General features: G+C 41.7%; 1 protein-coding gene across 1 annotated transcript in view; it reads left to right on the plus strand.

The window, feature by feature from the left end:
• Window positions 1–19023, plus strand: part of LOC145407418 (putative neural-cadherin 2) — a 138271-nt gene that overhangs the window by 46415 nt on the left and 72833 nt on the right. Inside the window, exons 3-4 of the mRNA XM_080278346.1 lie at window positions 5784–5899; window positions 10636–10800. Of these exons, the coding sequence (XP_080134472.1) occupies window positions 5784–5899; window positions 10636–10800 (281 nt within the window). The remainder of the gene's footprint in view (window positions 1–5783; window positions 5900–10635; window positions 10801–19023) is intronic.

The following is a 19023-nucleotide window of genomic DNA, read 5'->3' on the forward strand; positions in this document are numbered from 1 at the left end:
TTCATGCAAGCCTCGTGCAGCTGCAACACTCAAGCCTCTGTTTCTGATCAAGGCCTTCATTGCACCAGCTACTTTTCCTCCTTGTGTCACTCAACTTTCAACTTCTTTTGGACATTTTCCTCTCTTTCTTATCATTGTACCTAGGTATTTGAACTCTCTCAACAGTTCCAGTCCCTCTCCATTCACTGTTACATCACACTGGGAGTTACCTTTCCGCTCAATAAACATCATTTTACTCTTTTCTACATTTACTCTCAAGGCACGACGCTTACAGATATCAGCAAAACTCTGCACTAGTCTACCAAGTTCTTGTCCGGTACTTGCGTGCAGTACTGCATCATCAGCATACAACAAATTTGAGATATTCCATCCATCACCATTCATTACCAACGCCATCCCTCTCTCCATTACTCGTGTTTTTACTTCTCTCATCACCCCGTTCATATATATTCTGAACAACCATGGGGACATCACACAACCTTGTCGCACGCCCACACCGATCGTGAACCATTTACTTAGATGCCCATTAACCCTGACAAATGCTTCACTACCATCATAAAAACTCTTGACGGCACCTAGCAGCTTACCCTCTGCACCGTATATGCGCAAAACTTTCCACAATCCTTCTTTGTCCCCTTTGTCATATGCTTTTTCCAGATCCATGAATGCCATAAACACGTTATGGTCCTTCCCACAAGCCTTCTCTACTATCTGTCTCAATGCAAATATTTGGTCCACACATCCTCTGCCACTCCTAAAGCCACCCTGTTCATCACTCACTAGGAATTATGATAAAAGAATCTTGGCCAAATTAAGGTAAAAGAAGTATATTAGCAGAGAAACAGTTCCTCGAGACAAGTTTTAAATAGTGTAACAGCCGAAATAAAATTCTCGGGTGTACTAGAAGAAGAGAAACAGTTCCTGGAGGTAGAGTTCGAAAACTTTAACAACTAGGATTTCTCTCAGCTGACGAAAATCTTGTGTGGTTAGACCTTATGAAATACCAAAGCGTACATGCCAATGCAAAAGAACTGCAACCCTCCACAGCGATTGGCTATGTTTTACCCTTTTTACACTAACCTTGCCTAAAATTACTATCTCAGTCTTGAATACAGAGTCATAGATTATGATGCTAGTCACGAAGAAGCGATGTGGAAAGGAAGTAGAGCCATAGCATTGTCAGCCTATCATTGAGCTTCTAACGTGGCCTAAAATTGTCATCTCTCTATCTTGAATACTAAGTCGCAAAGACAGATATACACGAGATTACGATGCTAGTCACGAAGAAGCGATACGGAAAGGATGTGGAGCCTCAGCATTGGCTTATCCTGTCACTTGAGCTAATAGTTGGAAGCCATCTCCATCCTGAATACCGAGTAAAAAATTATAAAAACAATCAGAGCGTTTGATGCTAGTCACGAAGAAGCGATATTGGAAGCTTGTGGAGCCATGACATTGTCTTAGCCTATCACTGAGTTACATTAAATAGACGGCAAAAGGACAGAAATCTAAGCCAAGTTAAGGTAAAAGGAGTATAGAGGGAATTGAAACATGCAAGGTAACTCGAATTTCTCACTTAAGACCCGGATCAGTCTGGTTTGGGCCCGTATTCTCGTCGGGGAAGGCAGATCCTTAGCACCTCTTCCTTAACTATTTATTATCGAAACCTCCCATTAATATCTTCTTTTTTGTTTCATATATCTTTTTAATGTCGACCTAGATTGTATGAATAACACTTATAAACATCATTATTAACGGAACAGAATCAGAAATAAACCGGTAAGGATGAGGTGTTAGTAAGCTTCCTAATTGCACGAGAATACCAACCTTTTTCTCACTGGCCATTTTTACGACCCTGCAAAACCTGTACAGTTCTCTCCATTAATTCCTGCTTCCTCCTGACGCTTTTGTTGTCTTGATTAGTGAAAGGGATATTGAAGGCTATATGGAACACCTGCAGTTGTGGAAGGATCTTTATTGATGTAAGGGTTATTGAAGGCTATATGGAACACCTGCAGTTTTGGAAGGGTCTTTATTGATGTAAGGGTTATTGAAGGCTATATGGAACACCTGCAGTTGTGGAAGGGTCATTATTGATGTAAGGGTTATTGAAGGCTATATGGAACACCTGCAGTTCTGGAAGGGTCTCTATTGATGTAAAGGTTATTGAAGGCTATATGGAACACCTGCAGTTCTGGAAGGGTCTCTATTGATGTAAGGGTTATTGAAGGCTATATGGAACACCTGCAGTTCTGGAAGGGTCTCTATTGATGTAAGGGTTATTGAAGGCAATATGGAACACCTGCAGTTCTAAGTCTCCTCCAAGATTAACAAAATAGACTAAGTAGCTACTACAATGAAGTGGACAATACGTTATTAAAGTGAAATGATGAGCTGTTTATTACTATTATTAATATTATTAATATTATTATTATTATTATTATTATTAACTAATAATTCGCAAATAGTCAGTTGGAATTATATTTGTTTGACAAAATGCTTTTACAGCACTAAGACAGGGCACAGACACTGTAATTCTCTCTCTCTCTCGTGTGTGTGTGTGTGTGTGTGTGTATGTGTGTGTGTGTGTGTGTGTGTGTGTGTGTGTGTGTGTGTGTGTGTGTGTGTGTGTGTGTGTGTGCGCGCGTTTGTGTGTGTGTGTGTGTGTGTGTGTGTGTGTGTGAAAATGTCTGTCTTTATCTATCGCTATCAATCTACCTATCTACGAGTATCTAGATAGATAAACAGAGACAGATTGATAGTTAGGTAGGTTGGTTGGAGGGTAGATTGGTAGATTTATCACTACAAAGATATCTTGATACAAAATTGTATCCCAGTTTATTTTTGCATGCATATATAACTGGTGCAGTGATGGTTGAAGGTTGAAATGTGAACATGGTACCAGATACCTTGAGGTAATTTCAAGTGATGGTAATGATAGGGGAGGGGGAGATGGATAACGATAAAGGAAAATTTGGTCATGATTAGTGACAAAGGAAACTGTTTTGTCACGACTTAGAGTATATACTGTACGTTGATTTCCACATGACTGAGTATGCAATTTGGAACTTAGATGAAAAAGAAGTGTGCATAGACTGTATATTAGTACCACTGTGTGAGGCGAAGGTATCTAGTCATTAATGTAAGAATGAGGTTTAGGTTGATACACTTATGTCACACTGGATTGCAAGGAAGGGTTAATAAAGGGTAAAGTTTCTGTCATGATGATTCTGGCAGTAAGGAATCGTTGTAGCGTGTAATTTGTGGCAGGATAAATAACCTCTTGAATCGAGTGACCCATTCTTTATTTCATTCTTGTTATCTGCAGATGATTTTATTCATACAGACTTCTGGACTTGGAAGGGTCAGTTGTAGCCTTCACTCACTCCTTAACCACATGAGCTCTCCCTTAAGACTGAGCTAAATCGTCTGGTAGTAGCTAAAGTGACAAGATACTCGGAGCGAAGGGGTTGAAATGTCATACCTCAGCAGGTGTTAGAGACGCGGAGCTCAAAGGATAACGGAAGACAACAGCGGCATCAACCAACACACCCATGTCGTTTTGGGGGGTTATTCCTGCTACCTTCAGACGATTTAATTCAGCTTCTGGGAGACCCTCTGTAATGAAGGGCCCATATTTTCGTTGGATAAGGAGACTTCCTAACACCTCTTCCTTAGCGATTCACTTTTGGATATGGCTGGTTAATATACTTTTGTTACGATATTTTTCCAGCGTATGACATGTTAGAAGGATTTACGTAACAAACAACAGGGGAGGTAAGTGTAATAAGCAAAACAAATCGCTTAGGAAAAGGTGTTAGGGAGCTTTCTTAACCAACAAGAGTACGGGCCTAGATGTAACTAAAGACCCTAACCTCTCCAGTTCAGAAAAGGTTTATCAAAAGTTGAATAAACTCGTCTGAAGATAAGCAAAAATAAACTAAAAAAAAAAAGAAAAAAAGCGCCATATTCACGTAGTTAAAGCCGTAATCTCGTCGGGTAAGGAGACTCCCTAGCACCTCCTTCTTAGCGATTTATTCTTGGATACGGCTGGTTCTGGTGATATTAGAATGATTTAAGTAACATGGTAGAGGACGGCAGGCCGTAATATACAAAATAAATCACTTAGAAAGAGGTGTTAGGGAGCTTCATTAACCGACGAGAATACGAGCCTAGGGGTAACTACAGACTCGACCCTTCCCAGTTTGTACAGTCGGCCTAAGAAATGACGGCAGAGTATCCAGAAGCTTTCGGTCAGCGATAATGTACATACTCCTCCTTAAATCTTTACAAGGAGAAACCTATTATGTAAAATTGTTACAGAAAACAAAAAGCAAATGCAAAAGTACCGTTATATTTCAGAATTGTAGGAATCAGTTCGTTAGTCACGATAATAGGAAATCCTAAACGGAACTAATTGAAATTTCAGACCTATCGCTCAGGGACAGTCAGGAGTAAACTGCGGAGTTCATATCTAATTATGTTAACACACAATAATTTTTTAGTAGCTTATGACTAAAAAGAAATGCGTTTTAATAATTAATTAAAATCAGTCATTATTATTTATAAAATAGTTCCTTGACAATATTAAGGAATAATTTAAAGTCATTTATTTCCGTTTTTGTTGTAGTCATGCACGACGACAGAAAGCGGGAATGCGGCGTAAGTTAGCAGGCTATTTTAAATGGTTCGGTCAATATGCACAGAAGGAAACAAACTTTTACTAAAAGGCATGGAGTCATTACACTGCATTTGGCGAGTTTTTCATTAAGAAAATTCTTTTGAAGTTTTAATATAACCCAGAGGACTATCAATGAATGAAAAATAAGGAAAACCTCGAAAATTTGCCGAGAGTCGGAGCTTCTTGGATAATGACAAACTTGTGTCATAGCCTATTAAAGTATCCTTAGTATCTAAACAGTTGGCAAATGAAATGCAAATGTTCATAAACAAGCCACTGAGTTTAAAACTAAGCAGGACACAGAAGTTTATTTTAAAAGATACTAGAGATTATTATCTAGAGCAAAAAGTATGTGCTTTTGCACTGCAAGAGTATAAGCTCATGCTTTCGTCCTCTTCATTGCCCAGTGTATGAAAAAAGGTAAAACCTGTCATATCTTCTTACAGCTTAAAATGATTTTGCATCAGTGAGGAATAAAGTCACTATAAGCGAAGGGAAGACACGGAATAAAAGGCAGAATGGTCTTGCTGCTACCGCAGGTAAGGTATCATTACTAAGATAAACTTCGTTGTTACGGCATCCTTGTTGTTGCTGTATCATCATCATAGCTATTGAAAATAAGTTAGTGTATTGCAATTACACGAGTTTTCCTTAACTGGTCTTCGAAACTAAAGCATTCTGTATTTGAAATCCTGGGAAGCAAATACGTCAGGAAAAGGGGTTACGCTGCGCTCCGTGCGTGGAGTAATACGTTGCACATTCGTTCAAATCGGGAGACGTATATCTGAGTGTTAACTTCTAATATATCACTACCTATGTTATTCATTTTTACGTAATTCTTAGCGTAATATATATTTTACTTTATAAGACGTTATGGAGGCCCAGAAGTTTTACCATTTCACTAAGTTTTCATTGAATGTATATCAGTGCAGAGTGACCGAAGGAATCTGAAACTCTGCCATCACTTCTTGGGGCGACTGTACATGTTTCTCCGGAGCTAAATAAAATCGTCCGGAAATAGCAAGAATAAATCAAGAAAAAGCAGCCATCTTGGTGCATCGTTAAGTGTGTAGTGGAGTATTAATGTGTGTTTATGTGGCAGGTGCGGCGGTGCGGTACAGCATCACAGGCGGCAACAGGGACGGCCTCTTCACCATCGACCAGCACACCGGCATCATCACCCTCGCCGCAGCCCTCGACCACGAAACACACACCACGGTGAGAAGGGCATCAGATTCTTATACTTATTAACACATAACACGGTGAGAAGGGCATCAGATTCTTATACTTATTAACACATAACACGGTGAGAAGGGCATCAGATTCTTATACTTATTAACACACACCACGGTGAGAAGGGCATCAGATTCTACTACTTATTCCCAACACATACCACGGTGTGAAGGGCATCAGATTCTTATACTTATTCTCAACACACACCACTATGAGAAGGGCATCAGATTCTTATACTTATTCTCAACACATACCACGGTGAGAAGGGCATCAGATTCTTATACTTATTATCAACACATACCACGGTGAGAAGGGCATCAGATTCTTATACTTATTCTCAACACATACCACGGTGAGAAGGGCATCAGATTCTTATACTTATTCTCAACACATACCACGGTGAGAAGGACACAAAATCTTCTACTTATTCTTTTTGTATCTAGACAATTAAGTCTGGAGGGAATTTTGGAGGAATTAGATACAGTGTCATATTCTAGGTTGCATACAGTATGTGTCGTATAACATTTCCCTAAGCGATTTATTCTTCATATTACACCTTAATGCTTTTATGTGTATGTTACATTTTTTTAAATATCGACACAGTTTGAATCAGTACTGCATACTAGGATATTCAGGTGCACTGTGCAGATAAATCGCTAAGGAAGAAGTGTTACGAAATCTCCAGATCCACCCTTCTCCACACGTCTCCCCAAAACTGGTTATATTTTTCTGAAGGTGGCGAAAATGAAATTAAAAATATTGAATTAAAGAGGTGAAAAACAATGCTCTCTCCCATTCCGCCGGGCGATTTCTTGTGTGTTATTAGGACAGCCGAGTCAGCTTGATCAGTGTCTTCCCTGCATCATTTATTCATTTCCCGCTTCCACTGCCATGCCCACACCAGCAGACTGAGCCGCATAATGTACAGCCGGGGAAAGTTTCGCGTTATACACTCGCTCACCACTTCGAAACAGTAAATGTGAGACAAGTGGTAGCGAAGCTGTAGCCAATATTCATCTATCTGGTAACTGTATGAGAAGGATGGGGATGGAAGGGAGGGGTAGGAACTATCAGCTCCCCCAGCCTTCCTCCTCCTTTAACCTCTCCCCTCCCACATAGTGGTACCAGACATTTGAGTGTCTGGCTACTGCTTGATTAGTGGTTGTCTCACGCATAAAGGTCCGAACTGGCAGACAGGCGTATAAGGCGGAACTTTCTCCGGGTGTACCTCCTGATGAATTATTAGAGGTGCACTTTTTACGGATCACCCTGTAGCTGATGCATGACTTCAAAACAAGTGTAAGAAAAGGAAATGAGGAAATTGTTGAACTACATTCCTCAGTACAGTATGAAGAGAGAGGATTAGACTCTCATGACATGATCATATGAAAAGATAATTAACTCATTGTTATGCTTATATTACAGTCTGACAACGAACAGACATGAAAGCGTAGATATGGCTCCCCTCCCCTTTTTCCACTAGATTAAACCTTTCAGACACGCCTAGTGAGCCGAGTCAAAGGGTTCATTTGCTACCATTAGCTGGAGGATGAGTGAATGTTGGAGTGCTACTGAATATTGAAGAAATAAAGAGGGTAAGGGTAGTGCAGGGGATAAAGCACTGTATTACTCAAGCCTTTATATCACACACACACACACACACACACACACACATACCTCGATACCATTATTTTCCTTATCTCCACTTGGAACTTGCTTTGATTTGTGATGGAGTGGTATTTTACGTAAGAACTTCTATAGGTCGGATAATGATTGAAGAAAGAATATTAAGTAAAAAATAAAAACATAAGGCGTATGAAACATATCCATGTAACTAGTAAAATAATCAAAAGTTTGCCACACTTGTCTGGTGCTAGCCAGAGCAAAAACTCATACTTCACATCGTACATTATTTATGGAGGTTTGTTAATCTTGGACAGGCATTGGTTTCCCTCCTTGTGACAAAGTCATGTGGTGGTAGCCTGAATAAATCTCATTTTTTAGGCCTGGTGATAATTACTCTTGTAATGAGTTAGCCAAGTATAATTCGTTTATTTGTCCAGCAGAGAAATTCCCCATAACATGTAAAATCATATTGCGGTGATATGAATCTTTTCCGTTATAGAATGCTATTGTGAGACGTTAGACAGAATTTCCATGGCTGATGACTGCTTCAGCTCCTTCATGACGGTAAGTCCTGTATATTTCATTCTTGCAGGGCTGCATAATATTATTAAGCTTAGAGGAAACCTTTAATAGGTATCAGAGTTACTGAATGTTATGTTTAAGTTCCGCAGTTAAAAATGTCTGTTCCAAGCTGCAAAATTTTGCTTAGTAATTGATAGTAATACTAAAATAGAATATTTTACCTTCCAGTAACCAGACTATAATCTACGAATAACCCTTTCTTTGGTTACGAGTTTCCTAGAAATTGTCTAGGGTAAGGCAGAGTGAATTCAGTTATAAAAACTGATAACTCATTTGATTAAGGATAAAGATATTAAAAGAATATAATATATTTAGATTTATGTCGAGCAAGAAATCCCCCCCCCATGCCATTCCTTGAAAAATTGCTAAACATAACCTTTGAGAGTAAGTTGATACTGGAGTGGGAGCCTTCGCTCAGTGGCATCCACATAATCGGGCTACAGAACTGTTATAAAAAAAAAAATAGGCTAGTTCTTTTCCTGTCCTGCAGAAAGGTGGTGTTGGCCTGCAGAAGAAACGGCAACTGTAGACTGTAATCCATTGGGGTCAAGTATAGTTATGTCTGCAGCCACAACAACAACAATAACCAGTAAAATCGTGTTGTAAATCCTTTAAGGGCTTGTAATTATTGTATACTTGCTCGTTAAATGGTTTAGCCAGTATCCAAGAGACCAGGGCCGGCTTACCAGGTATAAGCAAAATGGGCAACTACCTACCAGGCCACGGTCTGAAACAGGCCATCCAGACTTCCAGAGCAGAATGAATGTACGCTTTGGGCGTCCAAATAAGGGCCATTACCCAACCCATCAGGCCATAGAAAAAGGTCATTATAGGTCATGCCAAAATTTCACTGGAAATAACGGAAAAAAGAGATCTGTATGTTGCATGCCAACCGTCTGCGTTGCCTACCAGGCCACGGCAAGGTTAATCCGGCCCTGCAAGAGACATTGTATAGGCCTTAAGTGTTTAACCTAGAAGGATCGTTCAGAGAGTCGAACACCCGCCACCTACATGATCTAAGCGTTGAATACAGTATTTGACATTGTTCTGTGACCAAGATCTTCGACAGATTCTCAGAGACTAGAATTGCTGTAACCTTTCCTGACCCTCAAGCCTTCCAGAAGCTTGATCCACATCCGATCAAAACTCCTGATTAATAAACCTCCATAAATAATGTATGGTGTAAAGTGTGAGTTTTTGCTCTGGCTAGCAGCAGATGGGTGTGGCAAACTTCTGATTATTTTACTAGTTAAATGGACATCGCTTGTGGAACAATGAGTCAAAATAAGTTTCGTACACCATATAGTTTTACTTTTTTCTTAAATACCTCTGTTCCTTTTTACATTATCCGACCAATAGGAATTATTAAATAAAATATCACTCCCTCACATATCAAAGCAAGTTCCAGGGGAAGATAGGGAAAATAATGGTATCGATGTGTGTGTGTGTGTGTGTGTGTGTGTGTGTGTGTGTGTGTGTGTGTGTGTGTGTGTGTGTGTGTGTGTGTGATATAAAGGCTTGAGTAATACAATGCTTTATCCCCTGCATTACCCTTACCCTCTTTATTTATTCAATATTCAGTAGCACTCCAACATTCACTCTCCCTCCCGCTAATGGTAACAAATGAACCCTTTGACTCGGTTCACTCGGCGTGTCTGAAAGGTTTAGATCTAGTGGAAACCGGAGATGAAAGCCAAATATACGCTGTCTTCTTTCAGACTGTAATATAAGCATAACAATGAATTAATTAAATTTTCTTTTCATATAATCTTATCAGAGTCTAATCTTCTCTATTGATATTACTTTAGTTATACATGTTAATGTAAGTCTTAATATTAAGGGCTATAATAGTGAGAAATGTTTGGCAGGAAAATATGGTGACTATGTGGCGCGCCACATTCACAGGTTGGCTTGATGACGGTGGATAACTACGTTCATACGATTTTTACCGTGCAGTGTGACAAGTATGAACTCCTTTGAAACTATTCATGGGGCATATGGAAGTGTGTGTGTGATAGCAAGGGTTGATTATAATGTGAGAGCCAGGCTGCGCTCGGAGTGAATTTTCATATTTGAATACAGTCCCAAAGTAGTGCAGGGAAACGGGATGCTCAGAGGGTTATATTAATGCTGTGCCAGTGACGGTCAAGATGTGGCACTGTGATGCATCGACAGATCATGTGAGAGGGAGATAGGGAGAGTAAAACATGCAATGTGTGCCAGTGGGGACGACTTGTTAGTTTCACTGTGAATCTACACCAGCTTAATATGGCAATGAAAACGTGATATGGAACCTGTGGGACACAGAGGCGAGAGGGAAGGGTCAGAATAAGACTAACAAAAGTAATTCTGAATCGCAGTGGATTTGAAGGCATTTTTTCATAGTGACCGTCTAAAAGGTGAATTGCAGTGATGAAGTTGTCCCGGAAGATAAATGCAAAGGCTTCGATAACACTGAGAGAACCATTGAGAACTCCATGACTGATAATGAAATTTTCTTGTCCCTGTGTCAGCACGAGCTTGTGGTGTGGGGTGAGGGCGGAGGCGGCGGCGCCACCACGCTGGTGCAGGTGAGGGTGGCCGACGTCAACGACAACCCGCCATTCTTCCCTCACCCGCGGCCAGAGGTCACCGTCGTCGAGGAGGACCACAGCCACCTGCCCGCCACCATCGCCACGGTACGTGACCACACCCACGACCATGGTAGGTGACCAGGCCTACGACCATGGTAGATGACCAGGCACACGACCATGGTAGGTGACCAGGCCCACAACCATGGTAGGTGACCAGGCACACGACCATGGTAGGTGACCAGGCACACGACCATGGTAGGTGACCAGGCACACGACCATGGTAGGTGACCAGGCACACGACCATGGTAGGTGACCAGGCACACGACCATGGTAGGTGACCAGGCACACGATCATGATAGGTGACCAGGCACACGATCATGGTAGGTGACCAGGCACACGATCATGATAGGTGACCAGGCACACGATCATGATAGGTGACCAGGCACACGACTATGGTAGGTGACCATATCCATGATCATGGTTGATGACCAGGCCCACGGTCATGGTAGGTAACCAGGCCCATGACCATGGTAGGTGACTAGGCTCAGAACAGTGGGAGGTAGCGAGGGGCAGGGCCATGGCAGGAGGTGCGAGGCAGAATCATAACTGATGATGAAGGGCAGGACCGTGGCTGGTTGGTAAGGAGATGGCATAGTAGGTAGCGAGGGGCAGGGGCATGGCAGGAGGTGAGGGGCAGGATCATAATAGGTGATGAGGAGCAAGACCATGGCAGGTTGTAAGATGGCAAGGTAGGTGGCGAGGGGCAGGACCATGGTAGTTGGTGGAAACAGGACCGTGGTAGGTCACAGGGAATCAGAACAATGGTACGTCATGAGGGGCCAGGACCATCATAAGTCATGGGGGACCAAGACCAGACCAGGTCGCCAGGTGGCCATATCCATGGTAGGTAGCGAGGGGCTAGGGTCATGGTAGGTCGAGATGGGCCAGGACAGCAGTCGGTCATAAGTCACTGTTAGTTGAGAGAGGAATCAGTGCATCCGCCACAGTAAAGCAGTGAGACCACTGCCACCTTCATGGCAGGGCGTGAGAGAAGCAGAAGGGCAAAAGACAAAGTGTATGTCCATCATTTTCCTCCTACCATCACCACGGTGGCTGGGCAGGCAGGGAGAGGGACACCACCAACTCTCCACCGTCGTCATGATATCAATGGGTTGAGGGTAAGGGGGATGGGAGGCAGCGGTCCAGGGGGGAGGTACTGAATATTGGACTGGGAGTGAAGTGAGACCATGTTATGTAGCACAGTAGGCGTCCCCAAGTGCAGGTAGAGAGATGGTATGTGTTTACTCTGCATATATACACACACACACACATATATATATATATATATATATATATATATATATATATATATATATATATATATATATATAGAATAGATAGATAGATAGATAGATATATAATATTAGTGGTAGGTGGGGGCGCTCACCATCCACTCACTCGATGTAGTGCTGCTCTTAAGTGTCAGCCCTTTCCTTTCCTCTCCTCCCTCTTTTCCTTCCTTCCTCTTCTGTCTTTCTTTACTTCATGTTTTCCTCGTCCTTCTGCCTACAGTTGACTTTATACTCCCTCTTTTGTCTTTCCTTTCTTCATTCTCTCCTGTTCATTCTGCCTATGGATGACTCTAAACTGAGTGGCAAGCCAAATTGTTTCCTGTTCACCAGGAAACCATTTACTACGCTGGGTGGTAACCATATAACCAAATTATGGCGCCTGGTGGTTCAGTGGGTAATTGCAGCACTCCAATCGGATTTAGCCGTGAAGGTTTATATCCAAGGGAGGGTTGGGGTTATTGCTCACATAATGCCACTTAGGGATGAGTGAGGCTGGTCACCCTCATCTCAAATTTCAGGACTAACTTGCCTAGCCCCGGGCTCTTACGTTCCTCCTGGGGCAACGTAGGATTGGATGATGGATGGATATATATATATATATATATATATATATATATATATATATATATATATATATATATATATATATATATATATATATCTGTGGATGCGGATGTGGATGTGATAGGAAGCGTTAGGAGGAACACACTGAGGTGGTTTGGCCATGTGGAGAGGATGGAGGGTGAGAGACTGTGTATGTGAGAGAGAGAGTGTATGTGAGTGAGATGGAGGGGGGGAAAGGGAGGGGGAGGCCGAGGATGAGGTGGAGGGATGGAGTGGAGTGGTAAATGAGAGAGGAGGGTGTGAGTTGGGAGCACGGCAGTGAAATGGCGGGGGACAGGGCTACGTGGAGGCGATTTGTTTGTTGCCACCCCGTAAGGAATTAAGGCGTCTGGCAATAGATACATAGATAGACAGATGTATGTATGTATATGTATTACATACATACATACATACATACGTGTGTAGATAGATAAACATATAGATATATTTTTATATGTATGTGAGAGTATGTAATATCCAACTTACGTTATAAGCATTTTTTTTTAAACCATATTTTGACTTTCATGCTTTGTTATCGTTTCTGATGTGTGTAGATTTGTCTCATCTTCTCAAATCTCTCTCCAAGTGTGTCGAAAGTGTATTATTTTTAAAGTACTACCTGGTAGGTCGCTGCTATAATCTTAGTAGACGTTATTGGCACTATTTTGTTGAGGGAGGCATGTAAACCTTATGTCGTGAATGAACCCTTACTTATAAAGTGTCATGACTTACTTGTTTGTGTGTGGGGCATATTTGTGTAGTCAGTTTGTCAAGAGGAGAAAAAGTACAATAAACTGAAGTGACAACAAAAATAGTGCATGATGGCGTTACAGTATGTGAATTGCAAATATTTTTCCTATAGGACAGGACATCTGGACTCTGCTGTATATTTACTTATAATATTCAGCCTTGCACACCCCTTTTGAGCGGCTGGCACGCTGCTGTGTAGAGGGCTGTATTGAGGCGTACCACTCTGTTACAGGTTGCCCTTCCTACCACCCAGCAAATACCCCTGGGTGGGATCCAATGCGTGACCCTTAGCGCGGTTGTGTGTGTGTGTGTGTGAGAGAGAGAGAGAGAGAGAGAGAGAGAGAGAGAGAGAGAGAGAGCTACAACCATCCATATACACATGTTATAAGGTTGTCTTCGCAGGATTGGTATTAGCGGGGATGTCTGTAGGACGTGTTAGTGACTGTGAAAGATGCTGTTTTAACAAATTTAACCTAATCTGACTCTTGCCTGCTTGCTTGTATTGGATAATGAATGTTTGCTGCATATGAAACAAGTACGAAAATGCTGGAACTTCAGGACCCGTCCGCTATCGCCCTTGGTTTGGTGTTGTGTGGGAGGATTAGTTTGTGTGGGAATCGAAAGTGCGTTTGGGACAGTAGACTAATTCTCTAGTCACTCACACCAACCATCTGCAGGAGTAGCAACAGACAACCTCGACAAAAAAAGATGTTGTTTACTACGCGAAAATAATTTAGTTAATAACATTGTGATGATCAAGAACTCCAGAACTCCTTCGAAGACTTTCCAGATCTTAGTTTTCGCTTGCTGATTATATAGCTGCTTCAGTAACTCAGCATTGATTCACCATTACATCTGTGTTTTCTTCACCAAGCAGCTATCACTCGTCACCATGAGATCCTCTTCTATTTAACTGTACTAATACTATCCTTATGGTTTATTTATTGTACATAACCGGTACTCTTGCTGTTTTTCCTTTCAGACTCGTATTCTCTGTCCTGCCCTTTTGTGGTTATATAAGTAACTTTTGATCATTACTGCCATGTGCTGTATATTCTCTCATGCCTGGTAGAGGCCTTACTCAGATTTCTTTCTATACATGTATTGAGCATAATGTTCTCGAAGCTTTACTAAATCTACCTTAACAATCCAATTTTCAGATAAAGTCCGAATTATCCCTTTCTTTTCATACCTATCACAGAATATTCAAGTTCACCGATAATATTCGTGTATAAGGTACGGTATAATTACCTTTTAATTTTCACATACGCATCTGCAAACTAAAAGTCACCATGACAAAAATTAAGAGCATGATAATCAGTTAATGATATATAACCGTATATTATTCATCAGTACACATAAACCCAGCGTCCTCGTAGCGCATTCACCCTGGTATTCCTAATAAGCTTCACGTCCCCGTGCCTCTGAAGGAGGTTAACGGGATTCCAAAAGCCGAGCACCACACCACGCCACACCACACCACACCACACCGCAAGTCTTCACATGTCCCTCTCTGCGATACATAACCAGAGACACTCCATCCTGTCTCTTGTCCTCCCGTCTGTGCTTCCATCGTTGTCCTCACATCTCTGTCCTCCCCCCCTCATCTTCTTGCGTCCATTCTCCTGTTCTCTCAGTCCAGCTTTATTCTCTTAACCAACTGTACAGTGAACACTCTTCTCGTATAATTGTTCTCGCATACTCTATTTCATCTCTGTTCTCTCTATTTCTAACACTGATAATCTAGGATCAGTACTTCTGCCTTATCACTCTCAGTTCACCTTTCTTCTAGTTTTTGTGTATATATTTTTGTCTTCCGTATCTGCTGTTCCCCCAGTCCAGTCTTTTCATATTCCTCTTCACGCTACTCTCATAACTGTTCTCTTACTACAATACTGATCTTCCTATCACCACTGACCTCATGCGTCATCTCTATCCTTTTGACTCTTCTTTAACTATTGTTCTCCCATTTCATCTTTCGCCTGTGTTTTCTATTCCCAGCACTTATTATCCAGGGTCTTATTGCCCCCCTCCCCATGAGCTCTTGACTCCCTTGCTTCTGTTCATTTACCCAGTCTTTCACTTCTGTTCTCTGTATTCACATCCATGGTCTTCCAGTCTCCACACATTTGTCTTCTTCCATCCTCATTCTTCGTTCTTTTCTCTCGACTCTGTTCACTTACTTCTACTTTTTCATTCCGTCTCTAACTTCTGTTCTCTGTATTCCCAACCTGGATCTTCCAGTCTCCACACAACAGCACTTTAGTCTGTCTCACATACCACACATTTGCCTTTACATCTGTGTTATTTCGGATTATATCTCTTGCCGGGATTCGCCTACTCTCTCATTCCACGTCTGTTCTTTCAGCTCAGATTTCCCACCCTTGTCGTTGTCCTCCACTCGCCCCTGTCCTCACCCTTTTCCCTTGCCTTGCTCGCCTCCCCCACACAGGCCACCGCAATCTCACAATTTCTGTTAAAACTACTTCGAGCCTCAGCGCCTTAACTGTGGAATCGGATGGAAAGCTGACGAGAAGCCGTGAGATACCCGAGCTTGTCAGGGATTATGTAAAGTCTATGCAGCGTAAAGCATCCTTCACCTCCAACCACGACCGAGAATATGATAAACCTTCCTTTCCCACCGCGTATATATATATGGATAGATAGATAGATAGATAGGTAGATAGATAGATAGATATAGATATTTATATATATATAGATAGATAGATACATAGCTAGCTAGCTAGATAGATAGATAGATATAGATATATAGATATAGATAGATAGATATAAATAGATAGATAGATAGATAGATATAGATATAGATATATATAGATAGATAGATATAGATAGATAGATAGATATAGATATAGATATATATAGATAGATAGATAGATAGATAGATAGATATAGATATAGATATAGATAGACAGATAGATAGAAAGATAGATAGATAGAAATATATATATATATATATATATATATATATATATATATATATATATATATATATATATATATATATATATCTATCATCCGGACCTCCTTTCCCACCCAAGGGCAGGGTGAGCAGTAGCAATACCCAGACAGCACAAGCTTGCCCAATCCAAATAGGCCACACTTCCATTCACTCATCATTCAAACCTCCGGAATCCTGACTCCACCGGATATGCCAAAAACATTCACCACATTCTGCAGCTTCACACAGCGTATCCGACTGAGTCAATCCAGACACTGCCATGCTCACAAGGGGTGCCAAAATCCCTGATCATGCACTTCTCCTCACAAAATTCATCCAGCCAGCTCGATCTCTTGTCAGTTCCCTAACCTCACCGACTTCCAAACCTCTCTTCCTCACACACTCATCCACCATATCTCTCCACCTTCTCCTTGGCCTACCTCGCCTCCTCCCTTCTTCAAATTCTCTCAGGTATACCTTTTTTACCACTCTATTGTTTTCCATTCTTTCCACATGACCATACCATCTCAAGACACTCTCTTCGATTCTGGTGTCCACCGACTTCCCCCATCCACACCTTTCACGAATCACATTATTTCGTATCCTATCCACCCTCTGTACTCCACAGACATTCCTCAGCAGTCCCATCTCCATTGCTCGTACTCTCGACTTTTCATTTTCGTGCCACACCATAGTCTAACACCCATATGTTAGAGTTGGCACTAACACTCCTTCATGTAAACTTCGTGCAGCTGCAACACTCAAGCCTCTGTTTCTTATCAAGGCCTTCATTGCACCAGCCACTTTTATTCCTTGTGTCACTCTACTTTCAACTCTTTTGCACATTTTCCTCTCTTTTCTATCTGTACCCAAGTATTTGAACTCTCTCACCAATTCCAGTCTCTCTCCATTCACTGTGACATCACATTGAGAGTCACCTTCTCTCTCAGTAACCATCACTTTACTCTTCTCTATATTTACTCTCAAGGCACGACGCTCACAGACATCAGAAAAACTCTGCACTAGTCTACCAAGTTCTTGTCCGGTACTTGCAAGCAGTACTGCATCATCAGCATACATCAAATTTGAGATATTCCATCCATCACCATTCATTACCAGCGCCATCCTCTCTCCATTACTCGTGTTTTCACTTCTCTCATCACCCCATCCATATATACATTGAACAACCAAGAGGACATCACACAACCTTGTCGCACGCCCACACCGATCGTGAACCACTCACTTAGATACCCATTAACCCTTACACATGCCTCGCTACCATCATAAAAACTCTTGACAGCACCTAACAGCTTACCATCTACACCATACATGTGCAAAACTTTCCACAATCCCTCTCTGTCTACTTTGTTGTATGCTTTTTCCAGATCCACGAATGCCAGAAACACCTTATGGTCCTTCTCACAAGCCTTCTCTGCTATTGTTACCTGTCTCACTGCAAATACCTGGTCCACACATCCTCTGCCACTCCTAAAGCCACCCTGTTCATCACTCACTAGGACTTCTGATATCTCTCTTATTCTCTCTATGATAATTCTTCTATATACCTTCCCTACCACACTCAATAAACTTATGCCACGATAATTCTTGCACTCACTTCGCTCACCTTTATTTCTGTACAAGGGTACAATCACAGCCTTTTCCACACTGCAGGCACAGTTTCACTCATCCATGCCTTCTTACATATCTCCAACAAGCACTTCATTCCACTCTCTCCACTACACTTAAGCATCTCTGCATACACCTCATCAGCCCCAGCTGCTTTTCCATTTTTCAGCCGTTTCACAGTGCTCTTCACTTGTGCAAGTGTCACGTCTCCTGGCACTGCATTCCTTCTCTACACCCCCCCAAAACCAATCATGTTTATAGCCGCTCTGCTCTCGCTATTCCCATTCATCAGGCTTTCAAAATATTCTTTCCATTTGGTCCTTACTTCATCTCCATGGGTTAGTAACCTACCACCTGCATCCTTCACACCATCACATTTCTTTCCACTTTCACTTCTACATTTCCGCACCTCTTTCCAGAATAACTTCCTATTTTCAGAGTAGTTTGCATTCATTTTTCTTCCAAGATCATCATTTACCTCCTCCTTTTTCCTCTTCACTAGTCTCTTTACGTGCTTCTTTCTCTCGATATACTCAGTTCTTATTTCAACTGAACCCCTATCCTGTAACCACTTTAGCCACTTCTTCCTCTTTTCCTCCACTGCTCTCTCAACCTCCTCATCCCACCATGCCATACCCTTCTTTTTTGTTGATACTCTTGCCACACCACACACCACTTCAGCATTCCTAACTAAGCAATCCCCATATGCATTCCACAGGCTGTCCAGATCCAATTCATTCCAGTTCACAGATTCTAACTCGTCCTCTACTTTGGTCCTGTAATCATCTGCCATTTCTTTGATCCTCAGCTTCTCAACTTTCAGTCTTTCTCCCTGACTGCTCCTCTCTCTCTTGATCCACCTTACTCCTCTCAGCTTGATCTTGCATACCACGATCATATGATCTGACAAACCTCCACATCGTCCTTTCACAGCCTTCGTATCAGCAACCATTCCCATCATCGACCTCTCTACGAGCACATAATCAATCAGGCTTCTTTCCACACGATCCCCATTTCCTCTATACCATGTATATTTAT

Source organism: Coenobita brevimanus, chromosome 73 (genome assembly GCF_032717465.1).
Source record: "Coenobita brevimanus isolate Jiangsu-jjx chromosome 73, ASM3271746v2, whole genome shotgun sequence".
NCBI lineage: Eukaryota > Metazoa > Arthropoda > Malacostraca > Decapoda > Coenobitidae > Coenobita > Coenobita brevimanus.